Raw genomic sequence first — 16,714 nt, 5'->3', positions numbered from 1 at the left:
GAGCAGGAAAGCTGACGTTTCAGGTCTGGACCCTTCTTCAGAAAGAAAAAATTCTGAAGAAGGGTCCAGACCTGAAACGTCAGCTTTCCTGCTCCTCTGATGCTGCTTGGCCTGCTGTGTTCATCCAGCTCTACACCTTGTCTTTCACATATTTTAAAGTTTTCATACCTGAAAGCAACATGATTCTTAACCATGTGTAAACAAACATCATGAAATTGACAGCAGAGATTGGCCAGCCAGACCTGTAAATGCATCACAAGATGCAGATGTTTCAGCCCTCTAGTTGATGACTCTGCCAAAAATAAATAATGAGGCTTTGCATCGGAACTAGATATCCATTATTCGCTTGAAATGCCTTGAATTTTCTGAAGTCATTCTACCTACTTCGAGGATAGAATACTAGCCCATAAATTCAAATCAAAAACAGAAATTGCTGGAAAAGCTCAGCAGGTCTGGCAGCATCTGTGAAGAGAAATAAGAGTTAATGTTTTGGGTCAAATGGCCCTACCTCAGGACTTCCTAGCAAGGGTTGCCGGACTCGAAACGTTAACTCCGATTTCTATTCAGAGATGCTGGCAGACCTGCTGAGCTTTTCCAGCAATTTCTGGTTTTGTTTCTGATTTACAGCATCCACAGTTCTTTGGGTTTTTATTTAGCCCGTAAATTGCTTGTGTAGAGTACACATTTTATGTGACCTGTGGTAGGTTGGGTCAAGTGGCTTTTTCTTATTTATTGCTTTATTTATAAAGGATAAGAAAAAGTCTGGACACTTTTTGGGATAAAGTTTATAGTTAGCAGGTCAGGTAAACACATCATTACCTGTCTGCTTTCTGTATTCTGCATTGCAAAGGTAAAGAAAATCTGCACACGTTCATTTAAATGTACCCCTTCCTATCAATTAGGATATAATTTTATTTAAATTTTTCAAGGAAAGGCATTATGACATACAATTATTGTAAAGGTTTATAGTGGTAATGAAACTGTTTGATCTATTTTGCCATATCTATTTTGCCATAATACAGATGAAATTAAGTTATCTTTCTGAGTAATTGGATATTTAATAAATGTTCTCCTAATTGCATTGAGCTTTTCAATAGCACATAGATTTTTATAGAAAATCAATAAAAGTATAGAAGTAGATAATTTAGCCCAGTGATTCTCTGAAACTGTTCATCTTCTTGGTCTGCTATGTCATCAAAACTTCTAAAAATTAAGACACGAAAGCTTCACCTTCTGGTTTTTCTCACTAGATTCCCTTGTACTTTCTCTTTTACCATCCTCCTAAAATCCCAAGTCTTTGTGAACTTTCTCCTAATATCCTCTTTGAGTCGATGTACATCTTACACATCTGAAAAAAAGCCTTGGGCATGTTTACCTACATAAAACTTAATTGAAGTTATTATTGCTCATATGTAATTTTTGTCACCAATGAGAATTGTAAATTTTGCAATTGAAATTGTTGTGTTCACTGAAAATGAAGGTAATTAAAGATATCCATTGCAAATAATTCAGATTGTGTTATTTACTTTAAAAATATTTTATTCCAGTTGCAGGATGAGCAAGTCTTTGCCTGCTGGCAGAAAATATTCCAGTATTTCAATGTTTTAAGAGAAAACTTTGATATACTTAGAAGTGTGATGAAACTTCTTTTAGAGATTAATGCTTTGCTTACTCCATGTAGCAATGTGGTTCATGAAGTATTTTATAGTTGATATTTTGAGCAATCTTGTAAATAGATTTGAGTTTTCAAGATATCATTATACAAGTACCCAAAGTAACTTAAGCCCCATTAACTTGGAATTAGTGCTGTTGTATGACTTAATGTAGCACATCGGAAAAAAACGCTATGCTAATTTACATTGGGACCACCATGGTCAATTAGGAAATAGCTTAGAAGTAAAAGCTGCTTATTCCTTGACAATCCCATGTTGGTAAACTCGGCAACACGACAAAAAAAATGTCACTTCCAACAGTTCTTAAGTATTTGGGCAGATCATAAGAGTTAAAGGAACATAATAACAAACACATTTGAAAGAAAATATTTAGGACACACTTAAGTAGCAATGCACTTAAGATCATTTTTATTTCCTATTAAAATGTTTATAATCTAATCTTAAAACAGTTGTCTTTTCCATCTTATGAATGTTATTTTTGCAACAGAATTTTATTCACCCAGTATTTCTGTAATTCACCATTGCAGAGCACTGAATAATCTTTTCTTTTTACAGTCTTGAACCTGAGTGGACTAATGCAATTATTGAACTGACAAGACGGACTAAGGGAAAGGTCCATCTTGCAGCTGTAGATACTTCAGTAAATGGAATATTAACCAGTCGATATGGGGTGAGCATATACTTGGAACTGTTTAAACCACATGTTGCACATGTGTTAGCTGTTGCTAAATTAATACAAAACTAACTCTGTTGCCTTGCTTTCTTCCATAACTATGAATTTTATGCTTCAAAGAGAAGCAATTCATTGCTCAATAACTTCCTGTAGTAACACATTTTATTTTCCAACAGCTTCTATCTAAAGAAGTTTCTCTTATCATCTCACATAATTTGCTGAGTGATAATTTCTTAATGATAAGTACTTCTTAATTCCCCAACCAGGGAAATATTTCCATGTGTATCTTCATAAATTTATTCATACACAGGATCCTATTCTTTATAAGCCAAAAGAATATGTCCATATGTAGCCCTTTGGTCACTGAAAAAGTTGCAATGCAGACTGTCAATTCTGCTGCATCTCAATGGCACTATACTGACCAATTAGAGTAGACTTGCCATGTTTGAATTTAATCAGTTAACTAAGAAAGTTAACAGTTCCTTCTGTGTTTCCATGCCAGTTGTTGTCCAACCAATCAGTATTCTCTTCTCATGCTGTAAAAAAAATGGTCTTTCCTTTCTAAAGTTGATTTTCTTACATTTCAGTGTTGAGTGCAAGATGAAAAACTTTGACTTCACTCTGTATTTGGCAATGTTTAATAGTCCATATAAAAGATTGCAGAAATTTGATTTGGAAATTCCTTTTTCAGTATTTTTTAACTTTCAAATTGTTGGATTTTGCTATGTGTTGTACATGGATAGGCGCTGGTCTTAACTGGAGTTAGATCCTCAAAAAGAGACATGCTTTTCAATCAGATCTGATGGTTTAAAGGAATTGCTAAGAAACCAGTCATTTCCAGCAGCCTTCCTGGCACAAATGGGATACCCAGAAGTATATAGAGTCATGCAGCATGGGAACAGACCCTTCGGTCCAGCTAGTCCGCACCGACCATGTTCCCAAACTAAACCAGTCCCACTTACCTGTATTTGGTACATATCCCTCCAAACCTTCCCTATTCGTGTATTTATCCAAATGCCTTTTAAATATTGTAGCTGTACCTGTAACCACCACTTCCTCTGGCAGTTCATTCCACATACGAACCACTCTGTGTAAAGTTGGAGGTTTCAATGGTCATACCTCTCGAGATTGCTCAGGTATGGGCACAAGAATAATACAGAGAAGAATTACAAGCAAAAGAAATAAAGATGGAGACATTTTTGGTAGATTTGGTTGAGAACAGGATTGGAATAATAAAACAGAGCTATGACCCCAGAAATGCCAGGAGCTACAAATGTCAAAATGTCATTAGGCAGTAAATTGCCCAAAAGAAACAAAGTACAGGGTTTTGAAGACGACATGCGATGTGGAAAGTTCAAAAGTGGAAAGTGATGTTGATCAGTCTGAGAGAATAGTACTGGTCACAAGGAGAGTAGTCTGAAAATGAGTGTGCTAATCTGATTCGTTTAATTATGTTGGGTGGTACAGTGGTTAAGGACCAACAGTATCTGGAACAACTGTTGCAATGTTATTTAGATTCACTAAGTAGTAAGGTTTGAAGTAAGGATGGAGAAATTCCATTTCCTTCAAGTTTGGGAATAATATGTTGAGGTTTCTGAAAAGAGTGGTGATTCAATGCAGAATAATATGCAAAAGTGTTTCATGCAGATGTCTCAGATAATTCACTGAATCTTACTGCATCGTATAAATCTGTCAGAGAGAAACTTTATTCCTGGGAATTTAGTGTACCATAAAAGAGAAGGCTAGAAAGAGTGGAAAAATTTGCATAAAAAGAAAGGATGTGATAGGAAGATTGTAATTCTCTAATATGGAGTCAAACTATTAGGTCCATTCATCTAGGTTTGATTTAGGATTGATTTCAGGATTCGAACAATTAGTTGAAAGTGGTGAGGCACCTTGTATCACATATGCTCATTTATTTGATACGGTTATATAGTAGATAAGGGCTGGATGATGATAAAATAGTAAAACCAATGCAGAACATAGGACTATTGTACTCATAAGACCATTGTCTAAAGTTGGTACTAGGGTAATGTACAAACCCAAAGGGTCTAGTGAATGGATGGATGTGACCATATACCAAGAAACAGTACATCAAGTGAAACCAAAAATAGAATTCAAGTCTCCATATTAGAACTGGAAGTGAAACTGGCACTACATGATGATCACATACTGGCAATGCAACTGCTAATCATGGGAGAGAGAGATTCTGTAGCAGTAATTCACAAAGACATGGAAGAGCGATTAGAGGTGTAGAATTGAGCAAAAATCCCCATCATTTAAAATACTGGGCCAAAACCCTGGACTTTTCAAAAACTTTTAGAAGTGAAAAAAAAAGACAGCTGGGCTGAGAACTCTGGGAAAAATACACACACAGAGATGGCTGCTTCAAACCATCATTCAGCCTGAAAATCCCATTCACACTTCCACTCTAAGAGAACAATTAACCAGACCTAACACTCTAGACTGAAACTAACTTTTACCCTTTGGGCTACACAACCCAGACATTATGGAGCCTGTACAGATACCAACACATTCAACTTCAATCAATATTTATGCACAAAGATACCAGATATTCCATTTAATCAAAATACATTTACACCTGTTCTTAACTATCAGGAAGCCAGTTGCCTCAGAGGAAGCCAGTAACATGATGGCAAGTGCAGATTTGGCACAAAGATAACAGGCCTGCAATTAGTATAATTGCAGGCCCCAACCTCACCTGAGAGATCAATTCGCCCTGGGAGCTATCTCCGCAGCTACTACCAGGAGAAGGATCGGAAAGAGCTAAGGCCTGAGAACTATCTGCACAGCTATTTCCAAAAGATCCCGACGGCAATCCCGAAATCTACGGACACAGGCCTGTTCCGTACCAGGGGAACCAATGGCAATCAACCACACAAGCAGACCTGACAACCGACGAACTCCGAAAATCACCAACCCAACTGACAAGGCCTCAGACACATTCTGAGGTGAAAACCAGCTCACAAAACCACCACAAAGTAGGAAAACCAAATACCCACCCGATAAATCCAAAACACATCCTTCCGCATCAGTGGACTCAACCCAGACTGAAGGCCTACACCGTTTGAAGTCTTCATTGAAGCACCAGCTACAGCAAGTAGGAATGGCCAGCTGTATTTCAAAATCATGTTTATCCCCAGTGGTGAGCTTATATTCTCGAGACCCCAAAGTATCCAACCTAGCTAGCAGGGAGGGGAAGGTGGGTGGTGACAGTACAGAGAATCCCAAGGGTAGGAAGCCTGATAAAAGTTTTTGTGATTAAAGCTACTGTTTAGCTTCTAGTAGTGTTTAGCCTGTGTTTAATTTAATAGTGTATTTAAGTACTGTCCTCTGTATAACTCAGTGTCATTTTCACTGTTTTGTATTTGCCTTTATTTCTTGTAATATTCTCACCTTTTGTAAATAAACATGGAGATTCTTTTGCCCTGAAACACTTATCTACTGCCTTCTTCATTTCACATTCCTAAATAAGTTCAGTGTCAGAACCAGCGATCGGGGGTGATTCGAATGACCTAAAAATCAGGTTACTGATTGCAAACCAGAACACTACAGATATTGTAGTTTGACTAGGATATGTGCCAGGACAAGAACTACAGAGCAATCTAGGAACACTACAAGAAGTAGAAGCACTTAAGCACTTCAATGAGCTTTGCATTAAGTACATGCAGGGGCAGAGGGATCTGGGAGCATAAGTACATAGTTCATTGAAGGTGGCAAGAAAGGTGGAGATAGCAGTTAATAAAGCATACAATATCCTGCAGTTATTAATAGTGGCATACAAGAGCAAGAAGATTATGCTGAATTAACGCAAGATATTTTTGAGACTTATCTGCAATATTGTTCACAGATCTGGGTGCTACTCTACAGGAAGAATGTGACTGCATTGGAGAGAGTGCAGAAGAGATTTACAGCAATGGTTCCAAGAACAAGAAACTTCAATTATAAGGATAGATTGGAAGGATTAGACTGTACACCTTGAGGTGGTTTGGAGGGCAGTAGGGGTGGGTTGGAGGCGAGGTGGAGATCTGATTGAAGCTTTTAAAGGTCTGGATGCAGTAGAAAGGGAGAAACTGTTTTGCTCGTAAAAGGATTGAGAATAAGAGGGTATAAATTTTAGTTGATTTGCAATGTAGCAAACAAGATGTGAGGAAAAAGTACTATTACACAAATGAATGATTTGGGTCTAGAATTCACTGCTTGGAAGTGTTGTGGAGGCAGACTCAATTGTGATAATCAAGAGATATTGGAGATTATTTGAATAGAAACAACATGCAAAGGTACAAGGGAAAAGGCACAAGTCATTGTGCTCGGTTGCAGAGTCAGGGCAGACACAATGGGTCGAATGACCACCTCCTGCTCTATAACACTTCTATGATTCTGTGAATATTGGAAGATTTTGGTGGCTGCAAACAAGTCAAGATAAATCAATATGAGATGATACAATAAACAGAGTTGGATCATTGTAAGGAATTTGCTGTCTACTCTGAAGTGTCAGCATATCACACATATGTAGGAAAAAATTCTCCCAGATTGGGCACAGAATGCTAATGCAAGACTAGTGACTCAAGGTTTCAAAGTGGGTGGTGGTCACATTGCTAAATGGATTCCCCAAAGCAGGAAAAGCAATCTTGAACATTTCTTGTTCTCTTAGCCTCTCTATGCATGGAAATGTAGGTCAGTTGATATATTTGACCAGTAAAAATTTCAAAATGAAGTATTTTTGAAACCACCTCTAGAAATGAGTGATGTAGAAGGGAAGCAATGGAAATTAAACAAATGTATTTGTGGATTGAACGATGTGTCAAGGATATGGTATTTCTCAGTTAGGTTAGTCCTTATGAAAATAGTCTATATTCTACTGAGAGCAGATTCAACAATGTTCTGTCAGTGTCATGGAGAAACTCTCAGGCATCTTTTGATGCATACCAATAATTTTCTGTGGGGAGATTCTGCAGAATTTGACCAATTTGATTTCGATAAGATAAAAGAGAACTTAAAATTCTAAGTCAGCCTTCTGGGGCCTTAAATGTATAGGCTTACACATGAATCAGAATGGATCAGGAGTAACCTTGATTCAACAATCATGCTGGAGGTGTTAATCATACACCAGTAAATTAGGACAGGAAAGATGATTTTGCAACCAAAGAAGAAACAGAGCAGTTAAGAAGCTTGATTGGACAATTAAATTGGCTGAGGTTTTCAGACAAAACCCAACGCCAGTTATGGTATATTGGAACTAAGGATGAGACTTGTATAACTGAGGATGTTTTGAGGGCTAATAAAAGATTAAAGAAATTAAATGCAAAGAAACGTGTACTCAGCATTCAGCCCTAGGTGCCTCAAAAGATATGAAATTAGTTCTTTAGTTGATAATTAGTGTATTTGAGTTCGTGAAGATATTTTCACCATCCATGGTTAAAATTCACTATAAAGAGGCGCAAGATTCTTTAGCACTGCCCTTCTGCATTATCACAGTTTCGTTAGTACTTCTTTGTTATTAAGTAGTCCTGTGAGCAGAAAATCTGAGGCCTTATTGTCCTTACTCTTTTGAGTAAGTCCTGATAATGGCCAGTATGATATTCTAAAAGGATGTCGTCTAGATACGTTCATTGTAATCCACTTTACAAACCTGGCCAACATTCAGTTCCAAAAGTCAGATTACCTGTGACAGTCGTTTTAAAGATCAATCGTGTTCTTTTATAAAAATGTTTTTTTTTTTAATTTGTAATGTCCTCCTCTTTGCTTGGCGTAACAATGGATTTTGCTCTGAGGGTTTGGATGATCAAAAACTTCATCACAAACCTATAATTGCTTCATGATGATATGACTGCAAGTGTCCAAGCAGCAGATCTTAAAAGGTCATCTTTAAATTTAAACTAGTGTAAGCCAATGCTATGTGATAGCTTCTGTACTATTTACAATCTACTTGACATTGGATAGTCACTGCAAAGATCAACTGTTTTCTGGTATAAGTATTAAATACTAGCTATATGGAAAATTCTTTACCCTCATTTGCTACTGTGCCAAAGCCAAACAAGGCACTATAAACATGCGTGATCTACAGTTTATTGATGATTGATATCTCATTGCCTTCTCTGCAGCAGATTTACAAGTCAGTCTTCATGTGTCCTTAAGTCTGCATTTGAGAGACTCTGTCTCCCCTTGAATATTGTGAGAACTAAACTGAGATCAAGCTACAGCTGGTCAGTAAAATGTTCCACATCTCATTTATAGAAGGAGAGACTCCAGGATATGTTGAGCTCTTCCCATACCTTCAGAACCACCTTCGTAAAAAGGCCACCATTGACAAGGAGATCCAACACTGGATTGCTGTGCCTTCTTCAAATTATAGCCACAGGTATTTGACAACAAAAATCTCCACAAGTTAATTGTAGTCTTAGTGTTCTTGCCACCACAATCCTGACTGCAGTCAGACCCAGGCTATAAATCAGTGACATGTAAGAATACTAGAGAAATTCCATCGGCAATTTCTCTGCTGTGCCTGCCAGTTTAATGGTAAGATCAATGAACAAATGTTAATTTTTCAAGACAGCTTCACGAGGATTCAGGCAAAACTCCTGCTAAATCAATTTGGATTGATTACATCGCACTTAGATGGCCAAAAGCATGCCCCTACCAGGTCTCGTTTTTCTCAACTCTCAAATAGCCACTGTTCCGAGATAATAACGGAAATGCTTCAAAGATGTTTGGAAGCTGTTCTTGAAGTTCAAAGGCATTGACATTGTTGTCTAGGAGGAGGCTAATACCAGTTGTTCAAAATGGTGACAACACATCCATTGAGTTGCATCAAGCCTCCAGTCCAAAGCCTTAATGATGAGGCAGAGTAGTAGCAGAGAAGGAAACAAAAGGAAGCAAATTCTGCGGAAGCAAATTCTGTCCAAAGTTAACATTGAATCCAAAATGACTCTTCTTCCAAACACATATGGAATGGAAATCAGTATGTTTCATCACATGAAGACCTACCTTCCCTCCAATTCTTTTTTCTTCTATGGAGGCCTCCAAGGTCCATGTGTTCTGCAACTTCCAAAACCAGAAGTTAATGCTGGGAATGGTGTCAACATGTTGATCGGTATGCACAGACCCTTGAAGCAGTGCCACACGGTTTAGAGGGAATGTTGATGAAGACTTGATGAAGAACGTTGGTAGAGACTTGCCAGCCTGGGCCGGCACTATCCTCCAATTGAGGGACAGTCAATACCACCTTCTGTTGCATGGATCTGTCAGTGGTATTGATCGGGTAAAGATGTTTGAAATGGAGACAGTTGCATTCCAATTGATGTTCCTTGTTGTTCTATGTTTGCTTAACACAAATTTACCAATCTCCCGCTATGTCTAGTAAACTGAAAATATGTTCTGTTTACTTGAAGTTAGTTAACAGGAGAGCTCACACACAGATTCATTATAAAAGGTTAAGCAACTATGGTGACGGGAAAGTATAGCTAGGAATTATGTGCCACGTAACTTACTTCCTGTGTCCACAATGACTGCCCAACATCTACAAAGAATTAATGGAATACACCCCACTTGCCTGGGTGAGTGCAGCTGCACTAATTCTAAGAAGCTTGACGCCATCCAGGGCAAAGGAGCCCACTTGATTGGCACCACATTCACCATCTTCAACATTCACTCCCTTCACCATTGACATACAATGGCAGCAATGTATACCATCTACAAGGTACACTGTAGTAAGTCACAAGGGCTCCACTGATTGCACCTCCCAAACCTGTGACTTCTACCAGCTGGAATGAAAAGAGCGACATCAAATGCATAGGAATATCTACATGCACTTCCCCTTCAAGTCACACACCATCCTACCTTGGAATTATACTGCTGTTTTTTCAGTATTGCTCGGTGAAAGTCTTGCAATTTCCTTTCTACCAGCACAGTGGGTGTTCCTGCACCCCATATAATGCAGTGGTTCAAGAACCCAGCTCACCACCACCTTCTCCCTGGCAGTTAGAGGTGATCAGTAAATGCTGGCACTCACTTGAATGAATAAAAAAAAACTCCTTCACACTACATACTGCAAGCTATGCTGTGGAATGACTGCTGGTCATGTGCTCTACATCCTGGCTATTGGCTAATTCACATATTCCCTCTTAAACAGACATTATTGCTCTCCTTTTCAGCTATCTACTCTGCTTCCAAGAGCTGAGGCTGTCACCAAGTTGCATGAGAGTGCAACTCCTCATTATCATCATCATCATCATCATCATCAGATGTCTTCTGGGTCATTTGACTAAACATTTAAGCAGCAGGGAGCAGGGACTGAGGCTGCATCTGTGCTAATGCCAGTGCAGCAACCTCTGGACAAGCTCCGCTGGCACCTATACAACAAGATGTTCACTATGGACATCTCAGTCAGCAGCAGATACAAATGAGCAGGCTGCCTTCGCTTCATCCAGGGCCAGAAGGGGCACACCACAGAGAAGTGGTCATGAGCAGATGCCGTAACATAACTGGAAGAGCACTGAATGATTCACTAGGGTTTTTTTTTTAACACAATATAGATATTGGTACATAATGCCTGATGTACGAGCTTTCATTGTTTGATGGAAGGATGAGAAAAGAAGGAAGAGATGTTGAACAGAAGCAAACAGCTTTGAAAGTGGAAACCTCTGGATCATTCACTGATCACTGATGCAAGATTGAAACTATTCCAAACTGGATCTTAAATAGAATGACACTCCTAGGCAGCTCAGAGTGAATTCCGGACCATACCATCATCCTGGATTATAAGGATTCAACTAGAACAAAATGACTGGATTAGATGGTTATTGATTTCTCTACCAGATTCAGTCACCTCCTTGAGCAGCCAGGTACCTTTTTGTTCTTAAAAACCGAAAGAACTGTGGATACTGTAAATCAGGAACAAAAACAGAAGTTGCTGGAAAAGCTCAACAGGTCTGGCAGCATCTGCAAAGAAAAAATCAGAGTTAACGTTTCAGGTCCAGTGACTCTTCCTCAGTTCTGAAACGTTAACTCTGATTTTTTCTACAGATGCTGCCAGACCTGCTGAGCTTTTCCACTTTTCTGTTATTAATTTTCCTTCTTCTCTTCCATCTCCTTTTCCTCTGACAGTCTGTCATTTGAGTGCCTCACCTTTTTCAAAGTGCATTTATTTGGAGGACTATATTGTGAAGAATGCAGTACACCACCATAGTGCTGAGATCCTTTCAGGAACATACTGTAGGCCCCACCAAACTGGTCCTACCATCCCTTCAGCCTCATGACTGCTACTGGTGCTACTTCTAAACAGATGGCTTCAGTTTTAGTGCATCTTTGACTCTACGTCTGGGTCATGTAAAGAGTTGAGGACACATCTATTCAAAAAGTAACTCTAGTCCACTAGAATCTAACCTTTAGTTTGGGGAGTAGAATGAAGAGCTGTGCTTTCCGGACAGCTAAATGCTAAAAGGTTTTGGCAGCTGCCAGGAAACTGAGCATAAACATTCAGAAAAATCTTGTCAAGTTTCACACTGAGTAAATATTGTGGAAGTGGAAGCCCTTCATGTTGATGAATCTCATTGACCTCAAAAGCCACATGAGAACAATTGATGATATCTTGCTCCGGGTGCATCCAGCAAAAGAGACTAATCCCCTGCTCTTCATGCCCACGAGGCACCATCTGTCTGAAATTGTATGTAATGTCCAGCTCTCACAAATAGGACAACAGTGACTTGCAAGATGCAGTAGTGTGCAATCATTGTGAGTGGACACTTATGTCTGCAGTTTATTTTTAAAAGGAATGAGAACCAAAGAAATTCAAGGTCATAGTGACTTTCACAACTATTGGCAGGGCATGGCAAGCATTGCTGCAAGTTGTGAGGTCTTCGATGAAAGGGGAACAAACCTCAATGGACATCTACATCAATAGGCACAGTTTTACATGCCATTGGTTCCCCAGTGTCTCTAGGCAGCTACATCAGTCGGTCCTATGTTGCATGTATGCCCCCATCCCTCTCCTTTACCCTTCTCATGCCCTGAGCGCTGCCTCTGATCCTGAGAACGTTGATCCTCATTGCCACTAGATTCAAGATCAAAAAAAAATGCTCCCTTGCAAGCTCCCTTGCACTCAGCAGTTCTCCTAATAATGATTGTAAGCCTAGCCCTTTCTCTTCTGTCCCTATGATGACATGACTCTCTGCCCTGCCTGAGTGTATATAGAACACTCCTTCTGCAACCTGTGCACATGCAAAGGAGCTGCTTGCAATGGATGAATTCCCCTCTCAGACATTCTCCCTTTTATGGGCTCAACTACGAAGATGTGTTAACTAATCTTTTGCCACTACCATACATCTTGTCTGTACCTGATCCAGTACGCAGTCCTTGTGTTCTCACCAAAACCCCTGTCTCCTTTCACAAGCTTATAGACAGCTCATTAACAATATTAATTGTCTTGATCCCAAAATTGGATGAGTTTCCATGGCCCACCTTTCTCTTTCCTAAGGAAGTTCTTTGCTGGCAAAAGCAACAATGGGAAACCAAGCCAGAAGGCAACACTCTGCGACCTCTGTTCCTACCCATACTGGGGCCTAGAAATCCTGTCCCAAGCACAGTCAGATCAAACGGACAATTTAGTTTTCAAATTCTGGTGATACATTTTTGTTTTTATTCGATACTTTTGGTAGATATTTACAGCTAAAAAGCAATGCTTATGATAATTGGGAATTGCATTGATTTGAAGCATAGAAATATTGAGATAGTATTGACTAGAGTTAGGAAACTTATTGTTGAAGTAATGTGGCCTCACTGGTGAAAGGGTGTAATGTAAAATCATTGGTTAAATAGCTGATTTCTTCTAAAAGTGTGGCCATAGAAATATATAATGTCCTTGAAAGTGTGTACAGATGTAAGACTTTTAATATATTTGGATATAAATGTGTTGATTACCTATGCAAAAATAATTTGTGTAACTGGTTTGGCTTTTTAATACTCCATCTTCTCTGTAAACACAATGGTCATTATCTGTTAAGATGATAAGTGCAAGGCAATTGGATAGATGTGCTTGGCCAGTTTTGTTACTGCTTTGTTTTAATGCAAAGTGATTTGGAATGCATATTAGTGCAAAACTAATAGCACAACTTGGGGAAACAGCCACTGACTGCAAAACAGTTCAATACCACTTGGGCTTCATACCAGATCATCATGATGTGTGGTTGAAAGTTTAGTTTAAAACTTTGTAACCAGCAATCCTGTAACTCTGAATTAATTAATAGTCTTTTATACAGAACGTTATCAAAATCATTTTGGAAGTTGATGTAACATAAAACACCATAAAGCTTTTCACAGCACATTTAGATTGTCGCTTCCTTGAAAAATGTTGAGGAAGATGGTCAGTATATACTCCCTTTTTGAATTCATGCTAACTGCAGTTAACAAGATTATTGTTGTACAGAAGCTTCTCAATTTCTCCTAATACTTTCATTTCAGGTAATTGCATTGATTAAGAATAATGTTTCCATATTTGCCTCTGCTAGTTCACACTTTCGAATGCAGATACCATATTTGTCTATTTTCATAGTGCTGGTACCTTTTCAGTCTTGATTTTTTTAATAGTAATTGTCAATACTTCATGAATTTGCTGTCTGGCCTCTATCAGCACCCTGGAATAAATACAGACTGTGGGTAGAAAATTATGGACAGGACTGCACCACTCACTCCAGGAAGAAAAGCCTGAACCCATAACCTAATAAATCAATATAAAACAAACAAGTGTCAATGTGGAGTTCTGAAACACACAAAAACAGAAAATGCTCAGCAATGTGGAGTTCTGAAAAGGGGTCACTGGACTCAAAATGATAATCCATGATATGACATTAGCTGAAGCGCTAATGGCCTAGAATCCCACCCCCAATTTGGGAGGAAGACCCACCCTCTGAAGTTGCCAGTCGATTTGAATGATTAGCAGCTCCAATAGTGGGCAAAATGCCACAACTCAGTAGTAGGTGCTATCAGTTGAGGCAGGCCCACAAAGGAGACCTAATGGTTCTGGTGAGTTAGGTCAAAAGTTTTTAGATGGGGAGTGTTTCCCCATCTCAGTGATGGGAATTTGTTGGGATTTGAAGTATAGACAGGAAGGAAGTTTGGGCAGTATCTTCTTGGGGATGTCTCAGGTGAGCGAAGGTTAGTCTCAGAATATTGTACCCTTTACTTTCTGTTGTTTTAAAAACTTTTTTTTATTGTGAAAAAGGACCATCCATTCTGCCGAACCATCTTTGTCAACCATGTTGTGATATGGGCAGGGTTATATGCTGTTCAATTGTTTCCTAATTATTTATTTAAGTATAATTGACAGGCTACTGATTTTGATGCATGCCCACCCACCATATGGAAGGAAGTGGGAAGTGGCAAGCTACCCACTCTCTTTTACATGCTCCCTACAGAAAATTCACTTGGTGGAGCACCTAATATCCAACACTTTGGGGAACAATTGCAATTCTTCTGTTGACATAACATTTTCTGATTTGTGTGCATCTTTCTCTTCTTTTACAATATTTAGTGATCTGTAAGAAATCAGTCTTGTCTTGTTCTTCAGATATGTTTTAAGGGATTCTATTTGGACCATTTCTCTACATAAAAACTGACTAAACCATATTTAACCAGAGAGTAATATATTGTTCCAATATTACTCTGACTCACTTTCTTTCAGAACCGGCTTAAACGTTTAATTGCCGATTCTGACCCAGCAACAACCGCATTAACCTCCTTGGCCACCTCTGAGGGTGGTCCTTGAAGGACTCTTGTCCAAGGTCCACAAGTAAAACCTCCAGCATGATTCATGTCACCCAGAACCTTCTTTCTGCCTGAGTGTTCAACTTTCCGTTAATTAAAACCCACAAACATCATTAATTGCAGCATCTCTTTAAGAAGGACAGCTTGCCTTTAAAAAGAACCAATTGGCTGCACCACTTATTTCACTGCTAGAGAACGGAGATAGCCAGCAATGTGAAGAAAAAGGAAGCAACGTGGGAGCATCTTGGCAAATGCTACAATCGTGCAGGTGAGATGGTTGGACCAATTTTGCCAGTTGGTGACTTTGGTCAGAATCACGAATCACAACACCTATAATCCAAAGAAATAGATAACGTATTTCTAGCCTGCAAAATTTTATAATTACGAAAGCTGTATTTAGATTTGCTGCATCTTCAAAACATTTTTGATTTGACATTTTATTTTGGTGTCAAAGGAAGTATCAGGTCTTAAGCATAATTAATTCCAAGCTAATTTAAGATATCATTGCTTCTTAGATTCAACAAGTTCCAACGATTAAGATATTTCAAACATACAATGAAACTGTTGACTATAAAGGTGAAATAACTATGTCCGGCATTATTGCTGAAGGTCTTGATTTGTATGCTAAGATGCCACTATATAAACCATTTGAGGTAAGAACCATGATATCCCCACCCAAATAAGTCTGATGATTTTTGTGAATGACAAAATATAATGTTAAAATTTCCAACAAAAATTTACCATGACTAGATCAGGTATTCCTGATATCACGTAATCGGAAAATTTAAACTGTACAGCGTAAGTAATTTACAGTGGATTCATTTATAAATTGGTGATAATGGATAGATGCCCATTGAAAAATATATCCGTCAGACATTTTTAGTCAGTTTTTCTACATCCAAAAGGTCATCTGTAGCCTCAACAGAATTTATCATGGTAATTTAGCAAACTAACTCAAATGCTAATTTCCTTCCAGTATTTCAGAAAATCAGAAGTCAAATCGTAGCAATTCAAACATGAAAATTGCTATCTAAGGAAAATAGCAGTTGATGATATAATAATAACAATCTTATTTTGAAACATAAGCACAAAATTTAAAATAAATCATAGCATTTTACCCCACAAGAAGGCACTTTTAGATTTGGGTTGTAAATTTTTAATTCATATGTAACATGTCAAACTGTTGCTCCTGGTCAATCTAATATACTGAATATGATCAGATACAGGAAATAGACAACATTAGGCTACCAAAATATGTTAAGTCACATGGCCAGAAAAAAATGGCCGTATGTAATACTGTACTCTTCAGTTTTATACAAAATAATCTGAATTATATTGGTCATGCTTTTTTTTGTAAATGTCTGCTTTTAAAAACCATTTAACAAGATAAAAGAAGTATGTTTTTGTATGGTTACTGCCTGTTTAAATTCTTAGGAATTTTCATTGTCATTGGAGAATTTTTTCCATAATGCTAGGATGCCCTGTGTGTTCTTTACCTTTTTTAGCATTTCTTACACATAATATTTTCCTGACATCCTGTGCTGGATGAACTAAGATTTCCACAATATAACATTTGGAGAAACTAAAG

At 38.3% G+C, this 16,714-nt stretch overlaps 1 protein-coding gene across 1 annotated transcript in view; it reads left to right on the top strand.

The window, feature by feature from the left end:
* LOC109920260 (protein disulfide-isomerase A6-like) overlaps nucleotides 1-16,714 on the top strand; it is a 68,863-nt gene that overhangs the window by 12,002 nt on the left and 40,147 nt on the right. The window contains exons 7-8 of the mRNA XM_048597112.1: nucleotides 2,229-2,343; nucleotides 15,642-15,779. Coding sequence (XP_048453069.1) covers nucleotides 2,229-2,343; nucleotides 15,642-15,779 — 253 coding nt within the window. The remainder of the gene's footprint in view (nucleotides 1-2,228; nucleotides 2,344-15,641; nucleotides 15,780-16,714) is intronic.

This window comes from Rhincodon typus, chromosome 5 (genome assembly GCF_021869965.1).
Source record: "Rhincodon typus isolate 14 chromosome 5, sRhiTyp1.1, whole genome shotgun sequence".
In the NCBI taxonomy this organism is placed as follows: domain Eukaryota; kingdom Metazoa; phylum Chordata; class Chondrichthyes; order Orectolobiformes; family Rhincodontidae; genus Rhincodon; species Rhincodon typus.
This window is presented reverse-complemented; position numbering and strand designations above follow the sequence as displayed.